The sequence below is a fragment of the Diplotaxodon limnothrissa genome, linkage group LG3 (genome assembly GCF_057381915.1).
Source record: "Diplotaxodon limnothrissa isolate DT_005_m linkage group LG3, D_limnothrissa_male_GT1.1, whole genome shotgun sequence".
Classification (NCBI taxonomy): Eukaryota; Metazoa; Chordata; class Actinopteri; order Cichliformes; family Cichlidae; genus Diplotaxodon; species Diplotaxodon limnothrissa.
In genome coordinates this window covers 22,526,233-22,548,487 of record NC_140598.1, presented here as the reverse complement: position 1 = coordinate 22,548,487, position 22,255 = coordinate 22,526,233, and the positions used below count along the sequence as shown (strand labels likewise).

The 22,255-nt window shown below is 40.7% G+C and overlaps 2 protein-coding genes and 1 long non-coding RNA gene across 3 annotated transcripts; all 3 read right to left on the bottom strand.

Annotated features, from left to right (window-relative positions):
- Positions 1-3,005: 3,005 nt before the first annotated feature.
- On the bottom strand, positions 3,006-8,348 carry LOC146634963 (uncharacterized). The gene is made up of 3 exons (XR_014904999.1): positions 8,111-8,348; positions 3,636-3,730; positions 3,006-3,494 (listed from the first exon to the last, which is right to left on the bottom strand). It is a non-coding gene; the product is annotated as an uncharacterized LOC146634963 (long non-coding RNA).
- Positions 8,349-8,794: 446 nt separating this feature from the next.
- Positions 8,795-14,496, bottom strand: LOC146634962 (C-type lectin domain family 10 member A-like). The gene is made up of 8 exons (XM_085344150.1): positions 14,354-14,496; positions 14,159-14,266; positions 12,705-12,794; positions 12,554-12,619; positions 12,370-12,462; positions 11,531-11,685; positions 11,208-11,317; positions 8,795-9,458 (listed from the first exon to the last, which is right to left on the bottom strand). Exons 1-8 carry the CDS (start codon positions 14,409-14,411, stop codon positions 9,302-9,304), a joined length of 837 nt encoding a protein of 278 aa, XP_085200276.1. The 5' UTR covers positions 14,412-14,496; the 3' UTR covers positions 8,795-9,301.
- Positions 14,497-14,843: 347 nt separating this feature from the next.
- On the bottom strand, positions 14,844-22,075 carry LOC146634961 (asialoglycoprotein receptor 1-like). Its single transcript, XM_085344162.1, has 8 exons — positions 21,933-22,075; positions 21,579-21,686; positions 20,214-20,303; positions 20,064-20,129; positions 19,873-19,965; positions 18,981-19,135; positions 18,623-18,732; positions 14,844-15,821 (listed from the first exon to the last, which is right to left on the bottom strand). Exons 1-8 carry the CDS (start codon positions 21,988-21,990, stop codon positions 15,665-15,667), a joined length of 837 nt encoding a protein of 278 aa, XP_085200288.1. The 5' UTR covers positions 21,991-22,075; the 3' UTR covers positions 14,844-15,664.
- Positions 22,076-22,255: the final 180 nt, after the last annotated feature.

Sequence of the window (22,255 nt, the reverse complement as noted above, 5' to 3'; positions counted from 1 at the left end):
AAATGCAAAGCACTTTGGTCAACAGTTGTTGTTTTAAATACACTATAATGAGGACATTTTAAAAAAATGGACACAATCCATGTTCAAATAAATATTTTACAGTATTTTACATTTTGAGTCATCTTAAAAACTGTTATTCCCTATAATGTTAACTGTGTACCTCAGCTGTCAATGTCTACTTTAGACTAAGGTTTTATGGCCTTCTTTGGACTTTGCTACATGTTTATGTTTTCGTATGTTACAGCCCTGACTTCATGTCTGGAGAGAAGTCTTGAAGTGAGGATGGCATTTTTTGTTTTATTTCTTTAGTGTAGGAGACTCCTCCAACATTAAAACATAGGTATGGTAAATGGCCTGCATTTGTATAGCGCTTTAGTCAGTCCCTAAGGACCCCAAAGCACTTTACACTACATTCAGTCATTCACACACACATTAACAAACTGGCAAGCTACATTATAGCCACAGCTGCCCTGGGGCACACTGACAAAGGCGAGGCTGCCAGACACTGGCGCCACCGGGCCCTCTGACCACCACCAGTAGGCAAACAAGGTTAGTATCTTGCCCATGGATATTTGGCATGCAGCTAGGAGGCAGCCTGGGATTGAACCACTGACCTTCTGATTAGTGGCTGACCTGCTCTGCCACCTGAGCTACAGCCACCCCACCCCAGGTATGATGCTTCATATCTCAAGTCTGAATGTGCAGGCATAAATTGAAATGTCGCTCTGTGAAAAGCAAATTACTGCAAGTTCTCTTCTCCACATTTGCAACATAGATAATGATCCATTAACTCGAGGACTTTTTCAAGAATACTATGGAATCAGAACGATGCCACCTTGAAACGAAACCGAAAAAAATATTGAAACCGAAAAAAAATATTGTAACTGAAATAAATGTACTGAAAAATCTTGTATTGAAACCAAAAAAAAAATTGATAGTGAAAAACAATTAATTGAAACTGTAATTTTTTTGTTTTCGCTTACAATTCTTTTTTTTTCCGGTTTCAATCCATTTTTCGGTTTCAATCCATTTTTTCCGGTTTCAAACCATTTTTCAGTTTCAATCTGCTGGCACTGTTTTGGCGTCCGGGGGCGCGCTGGGGGGCGGGGATTCCGACCCGCATGTATTTGCATATATTATAATGCTGACCAATGACTGGAGAAAACACTGACGACGCGGCTGCGGTCACGGACAAACTCGCACGTGTCTGTTCGGGAATGGCAGATGCCGAGAGGTCCAGCGTTTACATTACCGACTATTTCAAAGTGACAGCCTGAGGTGTTCTTCAGTAAATTGGACTACCGGACAGGAGGACCTGAGGCCCCACCGCATTATTTTTGGTAAGTTAAATGTGTTTGTAAGCTAATCCGTAATTTAGGTCCTTAGCTAGCTACCTAAGGACCTAGCTAGCTAAAATGAGCACTCGGCTGTCGGGGAAACATGTTTTGTAAAGTTCGTTTAGCTAACCCGTGCAGGTGAATGAATTTACCCTGACTAAAGAAATCAAGAGAAACGCACCGGGCTGCTCAGTGACCACGGTTACTGTACTTTTATTATGAGTATTATACTGTAAGAGCAACGGGCTGGACTCTGCTTCTGCGCAGAGCTGATTATTAAATATGTGCAAACAGCAGCATGTTTTCTGTCGCTTTCCACATGTGGAAGGACATTAACGCCAACTTTTAAATTCCCCTCATTAGTCAATAGCTACGGATTAAATAGCAAAGCCCGATACTTATGTACTGAAACCAACTACTTCCGCTTGTCAGCTTAAGTTAAAATGTTACATTTTTCCTCTGATTATTTTTTAGCTTTTTTTTTTTTTTTTTTTTACTGAGTTTGTTACAAATATTCAGGTTAAAAAAACTGTCCAAATTATTTTTAATGAATTATGTTCACAAAGTCACATGTGCAGTATTCTGTACAGCTTGCATCCTATAGGACAAATAATTTGAAACGTTAATATTTCTTGTTCAATACTGAGCTGATAACACCTCTGTATGTTGTGACCAGGATGCAGCAGCAGACTGAACCTCGACTGAAACCTGCTCCATCATCTCATCTTTGCAGATGTCCATTTATAAAGCATCAACAACTCAAAGGTAAACATGATATTAGAAAATGTGTTAGTAAGGCCTTTAAAACAAATAAAAAAAATAAACAGCTGTCGGCAGAACTGTAGGACTGAACAACTTCAGATCCCGAGTGTGTGAGGACGGAGAAGGATCAGCTCTATTTCAGATTTGAGAGATAAACTTTATATTTCAGTTTGTGATGATTCTGTTCTGTTTGTGATTACAGGAGCTGTCCTCAGATTCAGACCTCAGCACCACCCAGTGACAGCAGACAGATCATCCTATATCTTCAATCTTTGTAGTAACTCCAAAATTAACTGAAGAAAACAGTACAAAGGTTAAAGTACCACATGTGCTGTCAGTGAAAGCTGCAGCTGTTTTATTGATAAATTTAAAGACAAAAAGTCAAAAGGATTAATCACCCCTGTAACTGTGTCACTGTACATCAGCATTAACAGGACCTCAGTTTGGTGTTTCAGAAAACTGCTGATCTCAGACCTGCACAACTTCTGTTTTAAACACTGAATGTACTCAGCTACATGAAAAGCACGTGATGTTTTCTCTGACACAATTAAATAAAACCTGATTAAAGTCAAAGGTTGTTACTTGTATTTGAACTAAAAACTTGTGATCTGGAATTCTTTCACTGTTTTTTGACAATAGTGTGTTATTTATCATAAAGTAATTCAGAGTCATTCATACCAGAGTAACCAGAGAGCACAACATATATTTAACTTTCAACAGGACTTAAAGCTATTACTATAGCTTATAGCTATTACTTACCTGCACTACTGTATAGTTCTGTGTAAATAATCATTCTGTACATATGATAATTTTCAATCCTACAACTGTTTATAACTTGCATTGTTCACATTTCTGTATAACTGTATATCTCAGATTTCTGTAGTTTTTCATATTTATATCCTGTTCATATCCTGTACATAGTTTGTACTCACTACAGCCTGTACATACTTATAGTTATAGAATATTCTTAACATACTTCATACTGTGTACATTGTAACATACCATAATAGACCCATTTCTGTAATATACTTACATATCTATATTATTGCTAATATATATTGTAATATATCTATATCACTAAGCACTTCTGGATGGATGCAAACTGCATTTCATTGCCCTGTACCTGTGCATGTGCAATGACAACAAAGTTGAATTCTATTCTATTATATTATGTAAAAGTCCAGACCCTCTGAGGATTATCTGAGTACTTCTAACATTACACAAAGCAAAGGTCTCCATCAGTGTTCATGAAATGCTGGGTTTATCCTTCTTGTGAGGGAGCTGCTGGTGAAGATCACGAGCCCTGCTTGATCCTGGCGACGAGTTTCAGTCTTCCTGGTGTTTCTGAAATGATGCCTCTCACTGTGGGTCAACAGAACTTCTGGCACAGGACAGCTGTAATGAAAGAAATTGAAGAAGTTTTGAAAAAAAAAAAAAATCTTGGAAATGCCCTAAATGTGAGAAGCAGATTTTGTATTTACTTTTCTTTTGCCAATCAAGATAACAAAGTATAATTTTCACCATACAATTACTAACCTTGTCATCTCCTGCACTGTCTGTTTTGGGCTCTGGGCTCGTCCTTTCCAGCGCTCATGAGACTGCTTTGATGCACTGTGGTATGAGGTGCTAACCTGTTGACAGTGTTGGGAAGGTTAATTTTAAAATGTATTCCACCAAAGATTATAGAAGTAATGTATTCTGAATACTTTACAACTACATGAATGCACTATTGCTGTGTGATTTATTACTATTACTGAAGGCTACTCGCCATACCAATACCAACTAGATGTTAAAATCTTAATATAAATGAGTAACAGTAGGTGGACATTAGGTAAGGCTGCACTTTTTGCAGCGATCTCGTGTAGAAAACTATTCAGCGCGTATATAAAACAGGTCAGCGGCTCCGAACCGTAGTAAAGGGACCTCTGGCTGATACGTCCGGTTCGTGTTGGGCTCGTAGCTGAAAACTAGCTTTACTTTGTTGTCTGGGTCAAGTTTGCTAGCGAGAGACAGAGAGAGCCGTTGAAAGGCTGCTTATTGTTTCGGAGGAAAACACGAACACGGTGTACAGTCGAGTCTTAACAGCTTACTTACAGCTGGGCTCGTCAGGCACTCTTTTTGGCTTTAGTGGTTATTATTATATTTACATGCTTCCAGCTCCCGTTTCTGCTCCGTGACAGCTCGTACTTTTCCTTTTTCTCCCTCCCTCGCTCACAGACACATAACGGGTATGGCAGTCCATTCTCCCTGCAGCACGTACTACACTGCCCATGAGGCTACATTGTTTAGGGCGATGCCTGTAACACTGCTATTGCCTTCATATTAAATAATTTTTGTATAATAATTTTTAGAGGCTCTTATTGCGTGTTTTGTTTGGGTTTCCACCGGCGTGGAATTACCAAAAATAGAGAGACCATAGCCTAACATACAGTGGGGCAAAAAAGTATTTAGTCAGCCACCGATTGTGCAAGTTCCCCCACTTAAAATGATGACAGAGGTCAGTAATTTGCACCAGAGGTACACTTCAACTGTGAGAGACAGAATGTGAAAGAAAAATCCATGAATTCACATGGTAGGATTTGTAAAGAATTTATTCGTAAATCAGGGTGGAAAATAAGTATTTGGTCACCTCAAACATGGAAAATCTCTGGCTCTCACAGACCTGCAACGTCTTCTGTAAGAAGCTTTTCTGTCCCCCACTCGTTACCTGTATGAATGGCACCTGTTTGAACTCATCATCTGTATAAAAGACACCTGTCCACAGCCTCAAACAGTCAGACTCCAAACTCCGCCATGGCCAAGACCAAAGAGCTTTCGAAGGACACCAGGAAAAGTATTGTAGACCTGCACCAGACTGGGAAGAGTGAATCTATAATAGGCAAGCAGCTTGGTGTGAAAAAATCAACTGTGGGAGCAATCATCAGAAAATGGAAGACATACAAGACCACTGATAATCTCCCTCGATCTGGGGCTCCACGCAAGATCTCATCCCGTGGGGTCAAAATGATCATGAGAACGGTGAGCAAAGATCCCAGAACCACACGGGGGGACCTGGTGAATGACCTGCAGAGAGCTGGGACCAAAGTAACAAAGGTCACCATCAGTAACACACTACAACGGCAGGGAATCAAATCCCGCAGTGCCAGACGTGTTCCGCTGCTGAAGCCAGTGCATGTCCAGGCCCGTCTGAAGTTTGCCAGAGAGCACATGGATGATACAGCAGAGGATTGGGAGAATGTCATGTGGTCAGATGAAACCAAAGTAGAACTTTTTGGTATAAACTCAACTCGTCGTGTTTGGAGGACGAAGAATACTGAGTTGCATCCCAAGAACACCATACCTACTGTGAAGCATGGGGGTGGAAACATCATGCTATGGGGCTGTTTTTCTGCCAAGGGGACAGGACGACTGATCCGTGTTAAGGACAGAATGAATGGGGCCATGTATCGTGAGATTTTGAGCCAAAACCTCCTTCCATCAGTGAGAACTTTGAAGATGAAACGAGGCTGAGTCTTCCAATATGACAATGATCCAAAACACACCGCCCGGGCAACAAAGGAGTGCCTCCGTAAGAAGCATTTGAAAGTCCTGGAGTGGCCTAGCCAGTCTCCAGACCTCAACCCCATAGAAAATCTGTGGCGGGAGTTGAAAGTCCGTGTTGCTCGGCGACAGCCCCAAAACATCACTGCTCTCGAGAAGATCTGCATGGAGGAATGGGTCAAAATACCAGCTACTGTGTGTGCAAACCTGGTAAAGACCTATAGTAAACGTTTGACCTCTGTTATTGCAACAAAGGTTATGTTACAAAGTATTGAGTTGTATTTTTGTTATTGACCAAATACTTATTTTCCACCCTAATTTACGAATAAATTCTTTACAAATCCTACCATGTGAATTCATGGATTTCTTTTTCACATTCTGTCTCTCACAGTTGAAGTGTACCTCTGGTGCAAATTACTGACCTCTGTCATCATTTTAGGTGGGGGAACTTGCACAATTGGTGGCTGACTAAATACTTTTTTGCCCCACTGTATGAAACAGGAAAACACCGCCATGTAATCCATTTATTTCAACAAACTAACTGTATTCTCAATATCACCTATTGAACAGTAACTCTAACGGATACATTTACTCATATTTTGTATTTTAAATACGTAACGCCGGTGCATGTATTATGTTACTGCCAGTGTTGGGACTAACGCGTTATTAAGTAACGCGTCACAGTAACTACGTTATTATTGTGGTAACGAGCACGGTAACTAGTTATTATGCCAAAATCAGGAACGCGTTAGTCGTTACTGGGATTTAGATAGGGTCGTTACTCGTTACTTCGTGTGGTGGCTGTCGCGGAGCTTCCACAGATTCAGTAACATTAGCAAGTGGTGGAAGCCAGCAGGTGGATGAAGGAAAAGGGAGGCAAGAGGAAAAGAGACCCGAGGCGGCCGCCGGTCCAAGTGTGAACTGAACTTCAGGTAAGAAGTTATGACCTGCAGTCTCTCTGGGTCAGATATGAACCAAGTTTAGTTGGAGTTTATTTTCGTTATGCTGACTTTTTCGTACTGCGTGCTAGCTAGCATGACGGAGTTTCTATACAGCTGGGTGGTGCTATGTTACTGATGTTGAACTTTATTTTGTTCATAAGTTATTAGAGTTGCCAACCGTCCCGTAAAAAACTGAACCGTCTCGTATTTAGAGAAAATATTACGCGTTTCGTATTGAGGTGAAAAGGAACAGTTTGTCCCGTAATTCAGCTACAATGAAAAAGACACAAAGCTGGAGTTATTCTGTGTCTTTACGCTGCACAGCTGTCTCTTCTTCTTTCATTCTCCCCCCTCCCTCTCCTGTTTCTACTTCAATCATGAAAACTGATCAGTGATCAGCTGATCGGCTTTTCTCTCTTGTTTGTTTATCGCCCACTTTGCGCCAGAAAGAGGAAACCAGCGGATGTCGCGGTAAACAACAGCAGCACTTTTAAGCTTGATCAGCTATTGTTAGAATTTATTTAATATTAATTTCTAGTATCAGCTGATGTTTGCTGGAGCCACAGCTGTAAACCTGCTGGTCATGATATGGTTTGGTTATGTGATGAGAGGGAAACATGAAGATGAAACCAGGAGATGTCCTTACTGAATCATCAGAGCTGAACAGGTGATGGAGAAACAGGTTTACCTTTTAGGTGACATGAATGAGTTGAAGGGAAGTTATGAACTTTTTCTGAGAGACAAATAACACCAGGATCCTTTTCTAAGTAGCTGACAGCTGGTAACTGTGCAGGGGCGGGTCTAGCAAAGTTTTGCCAGGGGGCCAGGTAGGGCATTAACAGGGAAAGGGGGGCACAAGGAAATACTTTTCTTTCTTATTCTCATTTAAAATGTCTAGCTTTTAATAAATTATTATCTGAATCTTACAACAAACGATTGATAGATTGATGCATATATACCATCAGAACAGTGTACATCACTGTCACAACAGCGTTTATTTTCATTCAAAGGCTTTATGATTTTTCCTATAATGGTGGGCCGGTCTCTAGTCAAAATGCCCGGGCCAATTTTCTGTCCCAGTCCAGCCATGTATGCAGCTCGTCTGCAGTCTGGTGTTGCCTACATCTTCCTATTCAGAAGGCAGAATTTCCGAGTTCTGAGTACAATCGAAAGCACCACGACTGCAGTTTTTGTGTTGGATGTAAAAGGCGCACATGACACTGTGACGTAGGCTAGAATCATGGCGGTGGTCAACGACGGTCCAGGCGTGGGATTTCTCTTGTGGAAATATGCACATTATCTTTTCCTTTCTATTGGCAGGTGGCACAGTGCACTTGTGGCAAGTAAGCAAGCTAGAAGACTGGCAAAGTTATGGAAGCAACACATTAACAAGAGAATTCTGAGTAAAACCAAAGTTACTTTCCCTAGTAACTAGTTACTTTGAAAGTAACGAGTAACTTGAAGTAACTGAGTTACTTTTGAGAGAAGTAACTAGTAATGTAACTAAGTTACTATTTTAAAGTAACTTACCCAACACTGGTTACTGCCCAACACTGCCTGTTGAGATCCTGAGATCCGCTCCTAGAACACCGGCCTCCAACTCCTGAAGAGACACGGGTGTCCCTAAATTTAGCAAATATTAGCTTCAGGCTAGCTTGCTACGACGAATAGGCTAATGCTAGCATTTTACCACAACTTCACCAGATGTAGCTAAAAAAACTAAACTAATGTCCAGTCCAGTGGGACAGCAAGGAAAGATGACAAAAAATGATTACTTACTTGCGGTTTGGAGGTTCAAGCTGAAATTGAAGCAGCCATTGAAAGACGGGAAGAGAGAAAGATGGCAGCTTGGTCAGCACTAGTGGCCTCTATAATGTATGCAAATACATGCGGGCCGGAAACCCCGCCCCCCCAGCGCGCCCCCGGACGCCAAAACAGTGCCAGCAGATTGAAACTGAAAAATGGTTTGAAACCGAAAAATGGATTGAAACCGAAAAATGGTTTGAAACCGAAAAAATGGTTTGAAACCGAAAAAAATGGATTGAAACTGAAAAATGGATTGAAACCGAAAAATGGTTTGAAACCGAAAAAAAATGGATTGAAACCGAAAAATGGTTTGAAACCGAAAAAAAAAAGAAAGAATTGTAAGCGAAAACAAAAAAATTACAGTTTTAATTTTTTGTTTCACTATCAATTTTTTTTTCGGTTTCAATACAAGATTTTTCAGTACATTTATTTCAGTTACAATATTTTTTTCGGTTTCAATATTTTTTTCGGTTTCGTTTCAAGGTGGCATCGTTCTGATTCCATAGAATCCTGGGAGCTTTTTTAATGCACTTCAAGTTCAAAACTTTTTTAAGGAACCTGATCATTTAATTAAGGAATTCTCAAAAGTGACTTGGCTTAAGCAACACTTGATCTGGATCATGGAGAGTTTTCCTTTGGGCTACTCTTTCAGGAATTCAAAGAACTATTTAAAGAACTTTTAATCTCTTGGTTTGTTCGGGATAATGAAGGAAGGTTTCAGGGAAATTGATGATGTGTTTTATTAGATTTTTGGACACCAGTGGAGTTCTGGAAAATTAGATACATCAAGATTTTGATACAACATACAAACTGCAAAGCACTAATGACCTTTCCCTCAGCACAGCAGAAAGAGATCATTCTGGTAGCTTGTAATCACACTATTCAATGGTGTCAGCTCACAGCTCACATCTGAGTTTAGTTCTTCATGGTGTGCCTCTGACAGATGAAGCGCATTTTGCTGGAGCAGTGCAGATCGTTAAGACGTCCATCAGAATGAAGATGAGCGCAGTCTTCATCCCCGGGACCAAGACCATGATGGGTCCAGGCGTCAGGCTGCCCAGGTTTCCACCTCCTACAAAAGAATGATACAAAGTGAGTCTTAAGGTGAGCTGCAACCACCATGACAGACAAGAGAAGCCAGCGTCAAAGCACGTGAAGTTGCAGTTCCTCTAATGTCCAATTGAGGCTCGTTCCAGCAGTCACTCAGTTCCCACAAATTTTCAAGGTAAAAAGTCCAACTTCACAGCCGCTATAAACATTTTTGCAGCTCATACAATGAACTATATGGGAAAATGCGCACAGAATTTCTCAAACACAAACGCAATAATGCCAAAAAACTATTTATAGTTATGTCTTGATGCATGCTCAATCATCCAGGTAAGGAAATCTCCAAAACTTGATTCTGTTCAACGTTTCTCCCACTGAAAACGCTACGTCCAGATGAACAGAATCAAGTTTTGGATATTTGTAGTTACAGTTATCCCCAAACACACATAAGCACGACCAGTATAATATAAATATAATAGTGGTGTACCCCTGAGATTATAATAATGTAGATGTGACATGAAGTGCTTGAGGACTGAGACTTCAGTTCAGCAACAAAATGAAGAGGCTGTTTTTTCCTGCCTGGAGGTCTGGACTATGAAGGTCCTGCAAAAAGACTTTCAGATGTCAGCAGCGAGTACAGCTGAGGAGGAAGTGGTAGTCCCGAAGATGCCGCTTAACGTTGATGTCTGATGATTTTCCATGATTATGGCTCTCTGGACACTTTTCCTTTTGTCCTTTGCGTACTATGTGTGACATACTCTTTGTACGTTTCTTTAAAAAGAACATGTGAGGTCATGTGAACTCCTCATAAACATAAAGCAGGACACCCTCGCCACTTCATAACTTTTGATATTGGAAAAAAGGATGTCTTTGTTTTTCCTGAAGCTCATAATGATAGTGATGATGGGACTGAGTATAACGTCTATTAAATCTATTCATTCTACAATTAGTATTCTTTAAAAATCATTGTCCCACAATGACTCTGGGTTAACTGTAAATAGAAAATGTTGCAGATGGTTTCCTGATAATATTGACTCATGATATTTTACTCATGATTAATTACCTAATAGTGTTTAAAAATGAACAAGAATAAAGATTAGAAATATGCCCAATTAGAAAAAAAAACAAAAGAAACATCTTTTTTAACAAAAGGTTCATCATACTTGGACTGTGGTGCCTTTAGCAAAAAAAAAAAAACCCCAAACAAATGTAACAGTGTTTATGTGGTATTATTCCACTTGCCACAAATGTCAGTGTAATGGGGAAACAGCGCCCCCCCTCTCGGCGTGGCTGGCTGCAGTAATCGCTGCCAGTCTGCCGTAGCCATACGAGAGGTGAGTTGTATTGTTCCGCACACGATATAGCTAAGTAGTACAGGCACATAAAACATGTTTGATTAGCTGATGGGCACCGAGTGTAATAAGTGCTTGGTGGACACATGTCTAACATCAGTTTTATGTACTCTTCATTTGTTTATTATTGTGTAAAACTGTATGCTAAAGCGGAATGCTAATGGGATGTTCTGCCGTAGTGTGCTGTGCGGAGTGGTGTGTGGCGAGCCTTTGCACTGATACAACACCGTTGTTTCCATTCAGGAAGTAAAGTGGCAACGATCGATCAGAGACTCCACCTGATTGGTAGTCTAAGAGACCGGCATGAGTAATGGGCAGAACAATTACATTCTCTTCCTAATTAGCACTACAAAAAACACAACCCCTCATTTTCTTGCATGTATACCATCAGTTGTTTTTTTTTTTTAAGTGTAACAGCTTACCTCCGGTTCATGATGTAGGGTGTCTGGTTGACCCACTCCCACTGCCCAGTCCTCTCATCAGTCAGACCCACCCAGTGGAAGGAGCCCACGCTACGCTGGGTCACAAAATCCTGGTAAAGGCAGACGGAGAGAAAACTCAAATTTTCAGTTTCAATCAAGGATCAATACAGGCTCCTCCCCTTTTCAGTCACATACATGAGCTATAGTTCGGCTTTTATTGATTAGCTCATCACAAAAGAGCTCCTGTTGAGGTGACAGTGTGTTTAAGATGCATCACAAAGTTGAGCGTCAGTGCAAACAGATGAGAGGGCCAGCCAACTCACCCACTCCTCGTCAGTGAGAAGAATGACCAAGTGAGATTCGTGTCCATTACACCAGTCTCTGGCATCGTGCCACGATAATGGCGTGGTACTGAATAAGTAGCAGTTGGTGCCGAAAGAATCCCAATTCAGAGGACAACAGCCGTGTGCTGTCGTGCCTGACAGACGGACAGACAGAGAGTGTCTGGTTTCCATGTTTTATAAGAGTCATTTCAAAAATACACTTTTAGATATTGGAGACCTTCTTTAACAGGGGACAGTCCTAGGAGATGTTAGACAGTCGCTGTGAGAACTAGTTTTAGAAAAACATATTTTTGGTGAAGAAATATGATGAGATTAACATCATCCTTTTCAAAAAAGATCAGTGGATGAAAGCACACAATCACATGGTTAAGAAAATTCTAAAATAAAATAAGGCCAAACAAATAATAACAAATAAATATAATAAACAAATGGAACAATTGGAGAGCTTAATACAAATCTTAAATTAGGAAATAACACGATTTAGTTACTAATTTCCTCATAAGACCTCGCTCCCCCCAGAGAGACAAAACCTTTCTGCCTTAGCTTGTTACAGTTTATACAAAGAAACATGAATTTTGGTTTTTAGCTTCAAGAACCTGTTTAAACCTTCCAGTAATGCCTGCAGGTGTCTGAAGTTAGTCTGAGCTCATCAGATGCCTCAGACTCAGAGATAAATGACTTGGGGGCCAATGAACCAAGGCACATTTATACACAGGCTTCTTCTTTAGTAACGGTAAAGCTGTTCTATAAGCTTAAAACTGTGAGGGCATCTTTAGTAAATGAAGTAGAGGGAACAGGATTAGACAGGAGCTGTGTACCGTTGTTGACCAAGCGTTCTAAAGAACATTTGAGTTCGGCGACCGTCCTGCGGAGAGCGTCCAGGACTGAGAGCTGCCTCAGTGCCTCTGATACTGAGGAATTGCACACACAAAGCACAGGTATGTTAATAAAACTACTTGCTAGTGTCAATGTGGATAAAGTGTTGCTCTGCAGAGTTTCCACCTGATGCCAGCTGGTCCTTGTTGTTCTCCACTGCAAACTTCATTGACAAAACTTCTTTTGCTGTATCTGTGGTAGAAGGACGGGAAACGAAAGTGTGAAAAAGACGAAAAAGGCAGCAGTTGGTATCACAGTATGAGTACATCTGAGCTACCTTTGGTGAGCTGCTGTGTGTCCCTCAGTGATTCAGTCAGATTAGAAACACTTTTCTCAGAGGACCACAACCGGTTCCATGTCGACGTGTCTGCAAACACACAGACATAAAAAAAAAAATTATAAAATAATAATTATTTTCTTCAAATCATTACCGAAAAGAAATACTTAATCATTTTTTCATAGGATCTTTGTCTATATTCTCACCATTACATAAAAGTACTTACTGTTGTTGTTCACCTTATTTTGTGATCTCATTATTTACATCTGCTTAACTGTTTATGGCGCAGCACACATTATGCACCATTGCTTTCTTTATCTTTTGCCTCCACGGAGCCAGCCTTTTTGTAATCTTTTAAAAAGCTTGAACTATTGTTCTCCAGGCTTTCTGAAGTTTTTTTTAAAGGTCATTGTTTTGTTGATATGGCACGGTAACTGTATCTTCAATAACAAATGTTTTGTGGTCTTCTACACATCATACGGGTCAGCTGTTCCACACAGATTTCATGTTTATATAATGCAGTAGTTTATAATTACACAGCTGGATCTCTATTCTGACCTCAATGGGCTGACTGTAACCCAGTTTGGGAGCTCTCTCAGCAAAAGGCCCAGTAACTTAGCTGAGACCTTGGGATAACCAGCAGTGCTCCATTCACTGTTCTAAGTAAACACATAGGCACATGCATTAATATGAGTCTCCCTTGAGCAAGGTCATTGAATGCTTTAAAATCAGTTAGCAATATTTCAACTTCAGAATTTGGCAGTACGAGAAAAATGTTTTTATATTTGTTGGTGCCAGTTAAAATCTGTGCAGTGGTGTTCTGATCAACTGGACCTCCAGCTGAGTCATAAAGCACTTTACAATCAAGATGAACAACTGAAGTATGCATGACCTTATATAAATCATTATCAATAAAGAATAAATCAAGGAAATGTGAGTGAAACATTAGATTGCTATCTGTCTTCTGGATTAGCATAGCATCTTAGCCTAACAGACTCCTAATTTTGTATGGATTTAAACAGCAGAGGCGACAACAGTCAGAAGGAAACTGTCAAGTATCTGAGAACAAAGTTCCTGAGAGAAAGTTTCCGGTCATTAGGATGGAAAATGACGACTGTGTAGATAAAAACACACCTCTTTTGGTTGATAGAGGAAGACAGTAGACAGAAAAGAGTTTCAAGAAAGAAACAAGAACATGCTGGGTCAGTCACTGCCCACAAACTAATGTATGTTTTACACCTTCAGAGCAACAACCTGAGCATCATTTCACTATATTGTGGCTGAAGTGAAGCCAGACACCTCTAAAGTCAATATCTCCTAAAGTGGGCAGCTCACACTTGGAAAAATCCAAAAGGATAAACAGCACTGCAGGCCAGACAGGAAAATCTACACACTTGTGTTTTAGGTGTCTATTTTAATGAATAGTGACCCTATTGTGTCCTGAGTGTACTCACTGCTGGCTCCCAGAGCTATGATCAGAATGACGAGGAGAGTAGCCGTCAGAGCAGGAAAGAGCCATCGTCTGTACCTGGAGAACCTGGAGAAATCGACAGTACGAGGCTCTGCGGACACACAAATAGGACATGAGTTTTTCATTTTATAGACGCACAGACAAGTGGACACACAGACAGGTGGACACAGACAGGCACCTTTGTTCCAGAAATTTCTCATTTCTTCGTCCACATTGTCATGGTATTCAGTCGTCATGGCGATTCTGGTCTCTGGGTCTGTCTCTGTGTGAAATGGCGTGCGTCTGACTTCGTCTTCATCTAGTCCCCAATGAACAAACAGGCGAACTGTCCAAACACAGAGCCTCAGGTCATTGGCCACGAGCTGCACTTTGCACTGGAAAACACCACCTGTGTGTGTGTGTGTGTGTGTGTGTGTGTGTGTGTGTGTGTGTGTGTGTGTGTGTGTGTGTGTGTGTTAGCTGATTACTACACTGAGATGACCTACATCAACAACTACAAAGAACTAAACTTTCATGGAAAAAAGGACAAACATCTGAAAATACCTGAGTCTGGAGCTGCAAACAGACTAATAGGAAAAGTGACGGATGAACAGATAATCATTAAAATGTTTTTGAGTTGCAGTGGCAATAAAGGTAAAGAAGCAGCAGTGACAGACACAGATTTGTTTTCAATTATTTTAATGTGTGTCATAATGTCTGACTTCAACATGTCAGTCAGCGGTTAGAGATCTTACACTTTCCTCCCTGACACTGTTCAATCAACTGCTGCATCTGTTATCCACCATACTGGAAAAATATAAACAAATGAGGTGTGATTTACAAAATAACATGATCGCAAGGTTCAATGGATGTGATTTGTGTTTTAGAGAAACAATATAAAAGATCAATAGGAGGATTCATTGGATGCCTACATGGAACAAAGTACATCTGACATCTCTTCATGTTCACAGTGAAAGTGAATGCACAGCTACATGTCTACTAAAGAACATTTGGGATGTTTCATTATGTACATTATGTGGCTTTTGTCAACATGAGCCAGAGTCTGATCTTCATTTATTTGGGTTTTCAATGTATTAGGATTATTTTGAAGCTTAAAGCAAATAAACTGAATTCTGGCTACAACTCCAATGTTTCCCCTCTGACAATAATGTAGAACTTTATCATAGTCTGGAAATTTGAGGAAATGTTCTAAGACTGGACCTCTTAAATTTTAAAATTGATTAAAAAAAAAAAAAAGAATAGGCTTTACAATGAGAGATGTAGAGATGGTCTGAAGTGTGTTTGTATAGGATACGTGGACTGTTTCTAAATAGGCTATGTTGCATTTATTAATTCTGGAATATTTTGAAAGAACTCTACATGAAAGAGGAAGTCCACAGAGTGGAATTTCCTGATTGTATTAGAAGTTCTCATTGTTTTTCTACCCAGTGCTTTAATTGGAGAGGTTCCTTTTATTCTGCAGTGGGCGGAGTCAGGCCTGCAGGTGTGTTCAGACTCTCAGGTTGTCTTTCTGACAGATGAAGCGTTCTTTGATGGAGCAGTGCCGGTCGTTCAGGCGTCCATCATTGTGAAGGTGAGCACAGTCTTCATTCCCAGGTCCTAGACCATGATGGGCCCAGTTGTCGGGCTGCCCAGGTTTCCACCGCCTTGAAAAACATGCACAAAGATGTTTATGTGTAATTCCTGTGGAGCACTGACTGATAATAATTCCTCTTTATGCTCTACTGGTCTACTGGTTACCGTTTCTGGACAAACGTTTTAGACTTTGATTTAGGATATGAAACCTCTTGGTTATATGTAGGCATTTAAAACTTTATATTAGGTTTAGGCAATAAAAACAAATTTTGAAAAAACCAAAGTCATTTTGTAACTAGTGCACGTTTGCTTTGGGACAAGAGCATACTGAAACAAACCTGAGCTCCGCTCATCCACCCACTCCCAATCCTCAAACACTTGTGCAATCGTGCAGTTAGGTACAGTTATCCCCAAACACACATAAAAGTATGACCAGTATAATGTAAATATAATCGTTAGTGGTGTACCCCTGAGATTATAATAATGTAGATGTGACATGAAGCGCCTGAGGTTTTCTGGGACTTCAGTTCAGTAACGAAATGAAGAGGATGTTTTTTCCTGCCTGGAGGTCTGGACTATGAAGGTCCTAATAATAATCGCTATGTACCACAGGCTGGCTGTAGTTAAACCTTTACTTAAAAAGCCATCCCTAGACCCAGCTGTCTTAGCTAATTATAGGCCAATCTCCAACCTTCCTCTACTCTTCCTTGAAAGAGTAGTTGTCAAACAGCTAACAGATCATCTGCTCATTTGAGGAGTTGCAGTCAGTCCTGCAGAAAGACTTTCAGATGTCCGCAGCGAGAACAGCTGACGAGGAAGGGTTAGTCCTGAAGATGCCGCTTAATGCTGATGTCTGATGATTTTCCATGATTATGGCTCTCTGGACACTTTTCCTTTTGTCCTTTGCGTACTATTTGTGACATACTCTTTGTAGGTGCCTTTAAAAAGACCATGTGAGGTCCTCATAAACATAAATCAGGACATCCTCTCCACTTCATACTCTTTGATAGTTAGTGGAAAAAAGCACGTCTTTGTTTCCTTAAGCTAATATTGATTTTTTGAGCAGCCTCTGCAAACACTTGGTGATGATGGGAATGAATACTGCCAGTCTGTTCTATTTAGGCAGTGGTGAGTCTACGTAAAATGTCTATTAAATCTATTCATACTACAATTAGTATTCTTTAAAAATCATTGTCCCGCAATGAATATTGTCACAATCAGGGGTACCGGGAGACTACGTCCTCATTCCAGGTGACTGCTGTCAATCAGCTGTTGATGATGTCAGCCTGTAACCTCTGCTTCAGATCGCTCTCCTAAATGCTCGCTCCATAGCCAACAAATCATTTGCACTGAATGACTTTTTTAGCAGTATTAGTATGGACTTCCTGTTTCTCACAGAATCTTGGCAGCAGGAGAATGAATGTATCCACCTGAATGAGCTCTGTCTGGTCGGCTGTCGCTTCATTTGGACTCCGCGTTTGGACGTGGTGGTGGTCTGGTCACTGTTCACCGAGACAATTTCACTTGCAGGGCTATGGACTCTGAGTTTTTCCCTTCCTTTGAGTCACAACTCCTAAGGTTGGTACAACAGATATATTTAATTGTGTTTTAATTTACCGCCCTCCCGGCCCCGCTGGTGTTTTTATTCAAGATTTTACCGACTTTTTATCTTCCATTATTAAACTGGAGATGGTCTTAATGTTTGGGGATTAAACCTCCACGTGGATGATCTTAGCTGTAGCATGGCCTCTCACTTTCTATCCATTACAGACTCTTTTAATTTTATTCAGCATGTCTCTGGACCCACCCATGTTAAAGGCCACACCTTGGACCTTGTGTTTTCTCTTGGCTTAGACACAACTGTGTTAAGGACGTACAAGTGAGTGACCATTCCTGTGTTACTTTTAGTCTTAGCTTCCCTCTGTACACACCACCTTCTAATTTCATGTTCCATAAATCAGGATGTTGCTTTGGAGTTTTCTAAATTGTTGGACCCTCATGTGATCAGTGGCTGCACTGATGCTGATGTTGCTACACAGTGTTTTAAGAATCACTGCTTGGAGAGTTTAAATTCGATGGCACCTATGAAATCTGTCTTTGCTGCCTCAAAAAGAGCTCATCCATGGATAAATGATGATGTAATGAAGGTTGAAAGAATCTGTAGGAAAGTAGAACGCCTTTGGAAATCAACTAAACTCGAAGTTCACAGGCTCCACCTTAGGGAACTTTGGGTTTCCATATATGAAACCATAAAAACAGCCAGATCAGGAAAATTTTCTCATCTAATCAAGCAAGAGAAATTCCAAATACTGTTTGACTCCATAAACTCTATTGTTTCCCCCGTGGTCCACCAAGTACCTGTGACCTCTATATCTGAGAGTGATGACTTTTTGACACAGGGAAAGCCGTTAATGTAAATAGAAAATGTTGTTGATGCCGTCCTGATATTATTGATTCATGACATTTCATGTTTTTAGAAATTTATTTTATTTCTAAAACTGTTTATAAATGAACAAGAATAACTATTAGAACTATGCCCAATTTTTAAAAAACAAACAAAACAACAACAACAACATGAGCACTGATCAGAAGAAAGCAAAAAAGGTATACTGGGGACAAACCGAGCCAATTCCGCGATGCCTGGTCCTCAAGGAAAATGTATCAATATCTTTTTTGTGACATTTGTTTGGTGGTGCGCTGTGAGTTTTATAATGTGAAATCTGTGCCATGGCTCCAAAAGGTTAGAGAACACTGCCTTATGGAGCACTAAAAGTTCTCTTAGAACTTAGAACAAAAAACACAACGCCTCATTTTCTCGCATGTATACCATTAGCGTTTTTTTGGGTTTTTTTTTTTAAGTGTAACAGCTTACCTCCGGTTCATGATGTAGGGTGTCTGGTTGACCCACTCCCACTGCCCAGTCCTCTCATCAGTCAGACCCACCCAGTGGAAGGAGCCCGCGCTACGCTGGATCACAAAATCCTGTTAAAGGCAGACGGAGAGAAAACTCAAATTTTCAGTTTCAATAAAAAAGGGGGAAAGGGGAGGAGCCTGTATTGATCCTTTGATCAATACAGGCTCCTCCCCTTTTCAGTCACATACATGAGTTATAGTTCGGCTTTTATTGATTAGCTCATCACAAAAGAGCTCCTGTTGAGGTGACAGTGTGTTTAAGATGCATCACAAAGTTGAGCGTCAGTGCAAACAGATGAGAGGGCCAGCCAACTCACCCACTCCTCGTCAGTGAGAAGAATGACCAAGTGAGATTCGTGTCCATTACACCAGTCTCTGGCATCGTGCCACGATAATGGCGTGGTACTGAATAAGTAGCAGTTGGTGCCGAAAGAATCCCAATTCAGAGGACAACAGCCGTGTGCTGTCGTGCCTGACAGACGGACAGACAGAGAGTGTCTGGTTTCCATGTTTTATAAGAGTCATTTCAAAAATACACTTTTAGATATTGGAGACCTTCTTTAACAGGGGACAGTCCTAGGAGATGTTAGACAGTCGCTGTGAGAACTAGTTTTAGAAAAACATATTTTTAGTCAAGAAATATGATGAGATTAACATCATCCTTTTCAAAAGAGATCAGTGGACGAAAGCACACAATCACATGGTTAAGAAAATTCTAAAATAAAAAACGGCCAAACAAATAATAACAAATAAATATAATAAACAAATGGAACAATTGGAGAGCTTAATACAAATCTTAAATTAGGAAATAACACGATTTAGTTAGTAATTTCCTCATAAGACCTCGCTCCCCCCAGAGAGACAAAACCTTTCTGCCTTAGCTTGTTACAGTTTATACAAAGAAACATGAATTTTGGTTTTTAGCTTCAAGAACCTGTTTAAACCTTCCAGTAATGCCTGCAGGTGTTTGAAGTTAGTCTGAGCTCATCAGATGCCTCAGACTCAGAGATAAGATGCTTATGGGGGGGACTATTGTGAAGGAAGGAACAACTTTGCAAAACCTAGAAAGCAAAATGTACGTCTATGCCGATGACACTGCCATTCATACACAGGTTTCTTCTCTAGTAAAGGTGTTGCACAAGCTTGAAACTATGAGAACAACCTTGTTAAATGACACAGAGGGAACAGGATTAGACAGGAGCTGTGTACCGTTGTTGACCAAGCGTTCTAAGGAACATTTTAGTTCAGCGACCGTCCTGCGGAGAGCGTCCAGAGCTGAGAGCTGCCTCAGTGCCTCTGATACTGAGGAATTGCACACACAAAGCACAGGTATGCACAGTGTTAATAAAAGTACTTTTTGGTGTTTATGGATATGAAATGTTGCTTTGCAGAGTTTCCACCTGATGCCAGCTGGTCCTTGCTGTTCTCCAGAGCAAACTTCATTGACAAAACTTCTTTTGCTGTATCTATTGCAGAAAAACAGGAAATTACAGAGTGTTAAGTAGAAAGGACAGCAATTGAGTAACGCAGTATGAGTACATCTGAGCTACCTTTGGTGAGCTGCTGTGTGTCCCTCAGTGATTCAGTCAGATTAGAAACACTTTTCTCCGCAGACCACAACCGGTTCCATGTCGATGTGTCTGTAAACACACAGACATAAATTTTTTTTTTATAAATAAATGACTATTTTCCTCAAATCATTACCAACAAGAAGTACTTCATATTTTTTCTCCATATATATATATATATATATATATATATATATATATATATATATATATATATATATATATATATATATATATATGAGAGAGAGAGAGAGAGAGAGAGGAAACAGTAGGAGCTGTGTGAAACTAAAGGCAGTGGATCCCTCAGCAGCTGGATCACAAAGAGCACAGTCACAATAACTGTGCTCTTTTTTGCATTGAATACCTCTGCAGGTTTTGCATTGCAGAGGTATTCAAGTATAAAAACAATAATAAACACAATGTTCTGGTTCTGTAACATTTTTATATCATTACTTTATTATGGATTAGGTGCAAGAGTTTAAATGTTGATAATTAAAAAATAGTTTAACTGAATAGCAGGTTGTGCCTTGTTCTCAGATGGACAGAAAGTGGACAGTGATAGATGAGATGAGGAGATGAAGGAGGAAGAGAGGCAAAGAGTGATTCACAAGCAGAGTCTAATTTATTTCTCACAGTTTTGTTGCCTTATGGTTCTGAGTGCTGTCATCAATCTTTGCACTTTGCATTATCTCATAACACTTGTTTAATCAGCTACCATCTCTCCTATGGACTTTCTAATGTCTACAGTCTCAGATCAGGAGCAGCAGCAAACCCTCAACAGCAACACTGTACCCATCAGGTAAACATAGGCTACGCCTTGTCCCCACCTGATGACAGTGACATAGTATGATGTGATTCAATATTAGTTTGTTGATGAATGTGGGTTGTTGTTATTCATGCTGATTTTTAACTTTGAGTATTCGCCCTTTTAAACATCTCTGCACATCCCTGCAACAGTCAGGAGGAAAGTGTCAACTAGCTGAGAACAAAGTTCCTGAGAGAGAAAGTTTCCAGTCTTTTGGTTGATTAAGGTAGACAATACACAGAAAAGAGTTTCATGAAAGAAACAAGAAAATGCTGGTTTGGGGTCAGTCACTGCCCACAAACTAATGTATGTTTTACACCTTCAGAGCAACAACCTGAGCATCATTTCACTATATTGTGGCTGAAGTGAAGCCAGACACCTCTAAAGTCAATTTCTCCTAAAGTGGGCAGCTCACACTTGGAAAAATCCAAAAGGATAAACAGCACTGCAGGCCAGACAGGAAAATCTACACACTTGTGTTTTAGGTGTCTATTTTGATAAATAGTGACCTTAAGGCCCTATTGTGTCCTGAGTGTACTCACTGCTGGCTCCCAGAGCTATGATCAGAATCAGGAGGAGTGTAGCCGTCAGAGCAGGAAAGAGCCATCGTCTGTACCTGGAGAACCTGGAGAAATCGACAGTACGAGGCTCTGCGGACAAATAGGACATGAGTTTTTCATTTTACAGAACGCACAGACAGGTGGACGCACAGACAGGTGGACGCACAGACAGGTGGACACACAGACAGGTGGACGCACAGACAGGTGGACGCACAGACAGGTGGACGCACAGACAGGTGGACACACAGACAGGTGGACGCACAGACAGGTGGACGCACAGACAGGTGGACGCACAGACAGGTGGACGCACAGACAGGTGGACACACAGACAGACACCTTTGTTCCAGAAATTGCTCATTCCTTCGTCCACATTGTCATGGTATTCAGTTGTCATGGCGATTCTGGTCTCTGGGTCTGTCTCTGTGTGAAATGGCGTGCGTCTGACTTCGTCTTCATCCAGTCCCCAATGAACAAACAGGCGAACTGTCCAAACACAGAGGCTCAGGTCATTGGCCACGAGCTGCACTTTGCACTGGAAAACACCACCTGTGTGTGTGTGTTTGTGGGTCCTGCAGGAGCCATACAGGACCCAGTGCAGCAGGTAGAGAGAGCAGTGGAGAAGATCGTGGGTACTTCTCTTCCCTCCATCCAGAACATCT

Excerpts from the sequence above, each read along its gene's own strand:
- LOC146634962 (XM_085344150.1), bottom strand. The coding sequence starts at position 14,411 with ATGACGACTGAATACCATGACAATGTGGACGAAGAAATGAGAAATTTC. Across the intron at positions 12,620-12,704 it reads CACACAGCAGCTCACCAAAG|ATACAGCAAAAGAAGTTTTG; the intron begins GTAGCTCAGATG and ends CTTCTACCACAG. Across the intron at positions 11,686-12,369 it reads AGAACGCTTGGTCAACAACG|GCACGACAGCACACGGCTGT; the intron begins GTACACAGCTCC and ends TCCGTCTGTCAG.
- LOC146634961 (XM_085344162.1), bottom strand. The coding sequence starts at position 21,990 with ATGACAACTGAATACCATGACAATGTGGACGAAGGAATGAGCAATTTC. Across the intron at positions 21,687-21,932 it reads GAGCAATTTCTGGAACAAAG|AGCCTCGTACTGTCGATTTC; the intron begins GTGTCTGTCTGT and ends ATTTGTCCGCAG. Across the intron at positions 20,304-21,578 it reads CATAGCTCTGGGAGCCAGCA|ACACATCGACATGGAACCGG; the intron begins GTGAGTACACTC and ends GTGTGTTTACAG.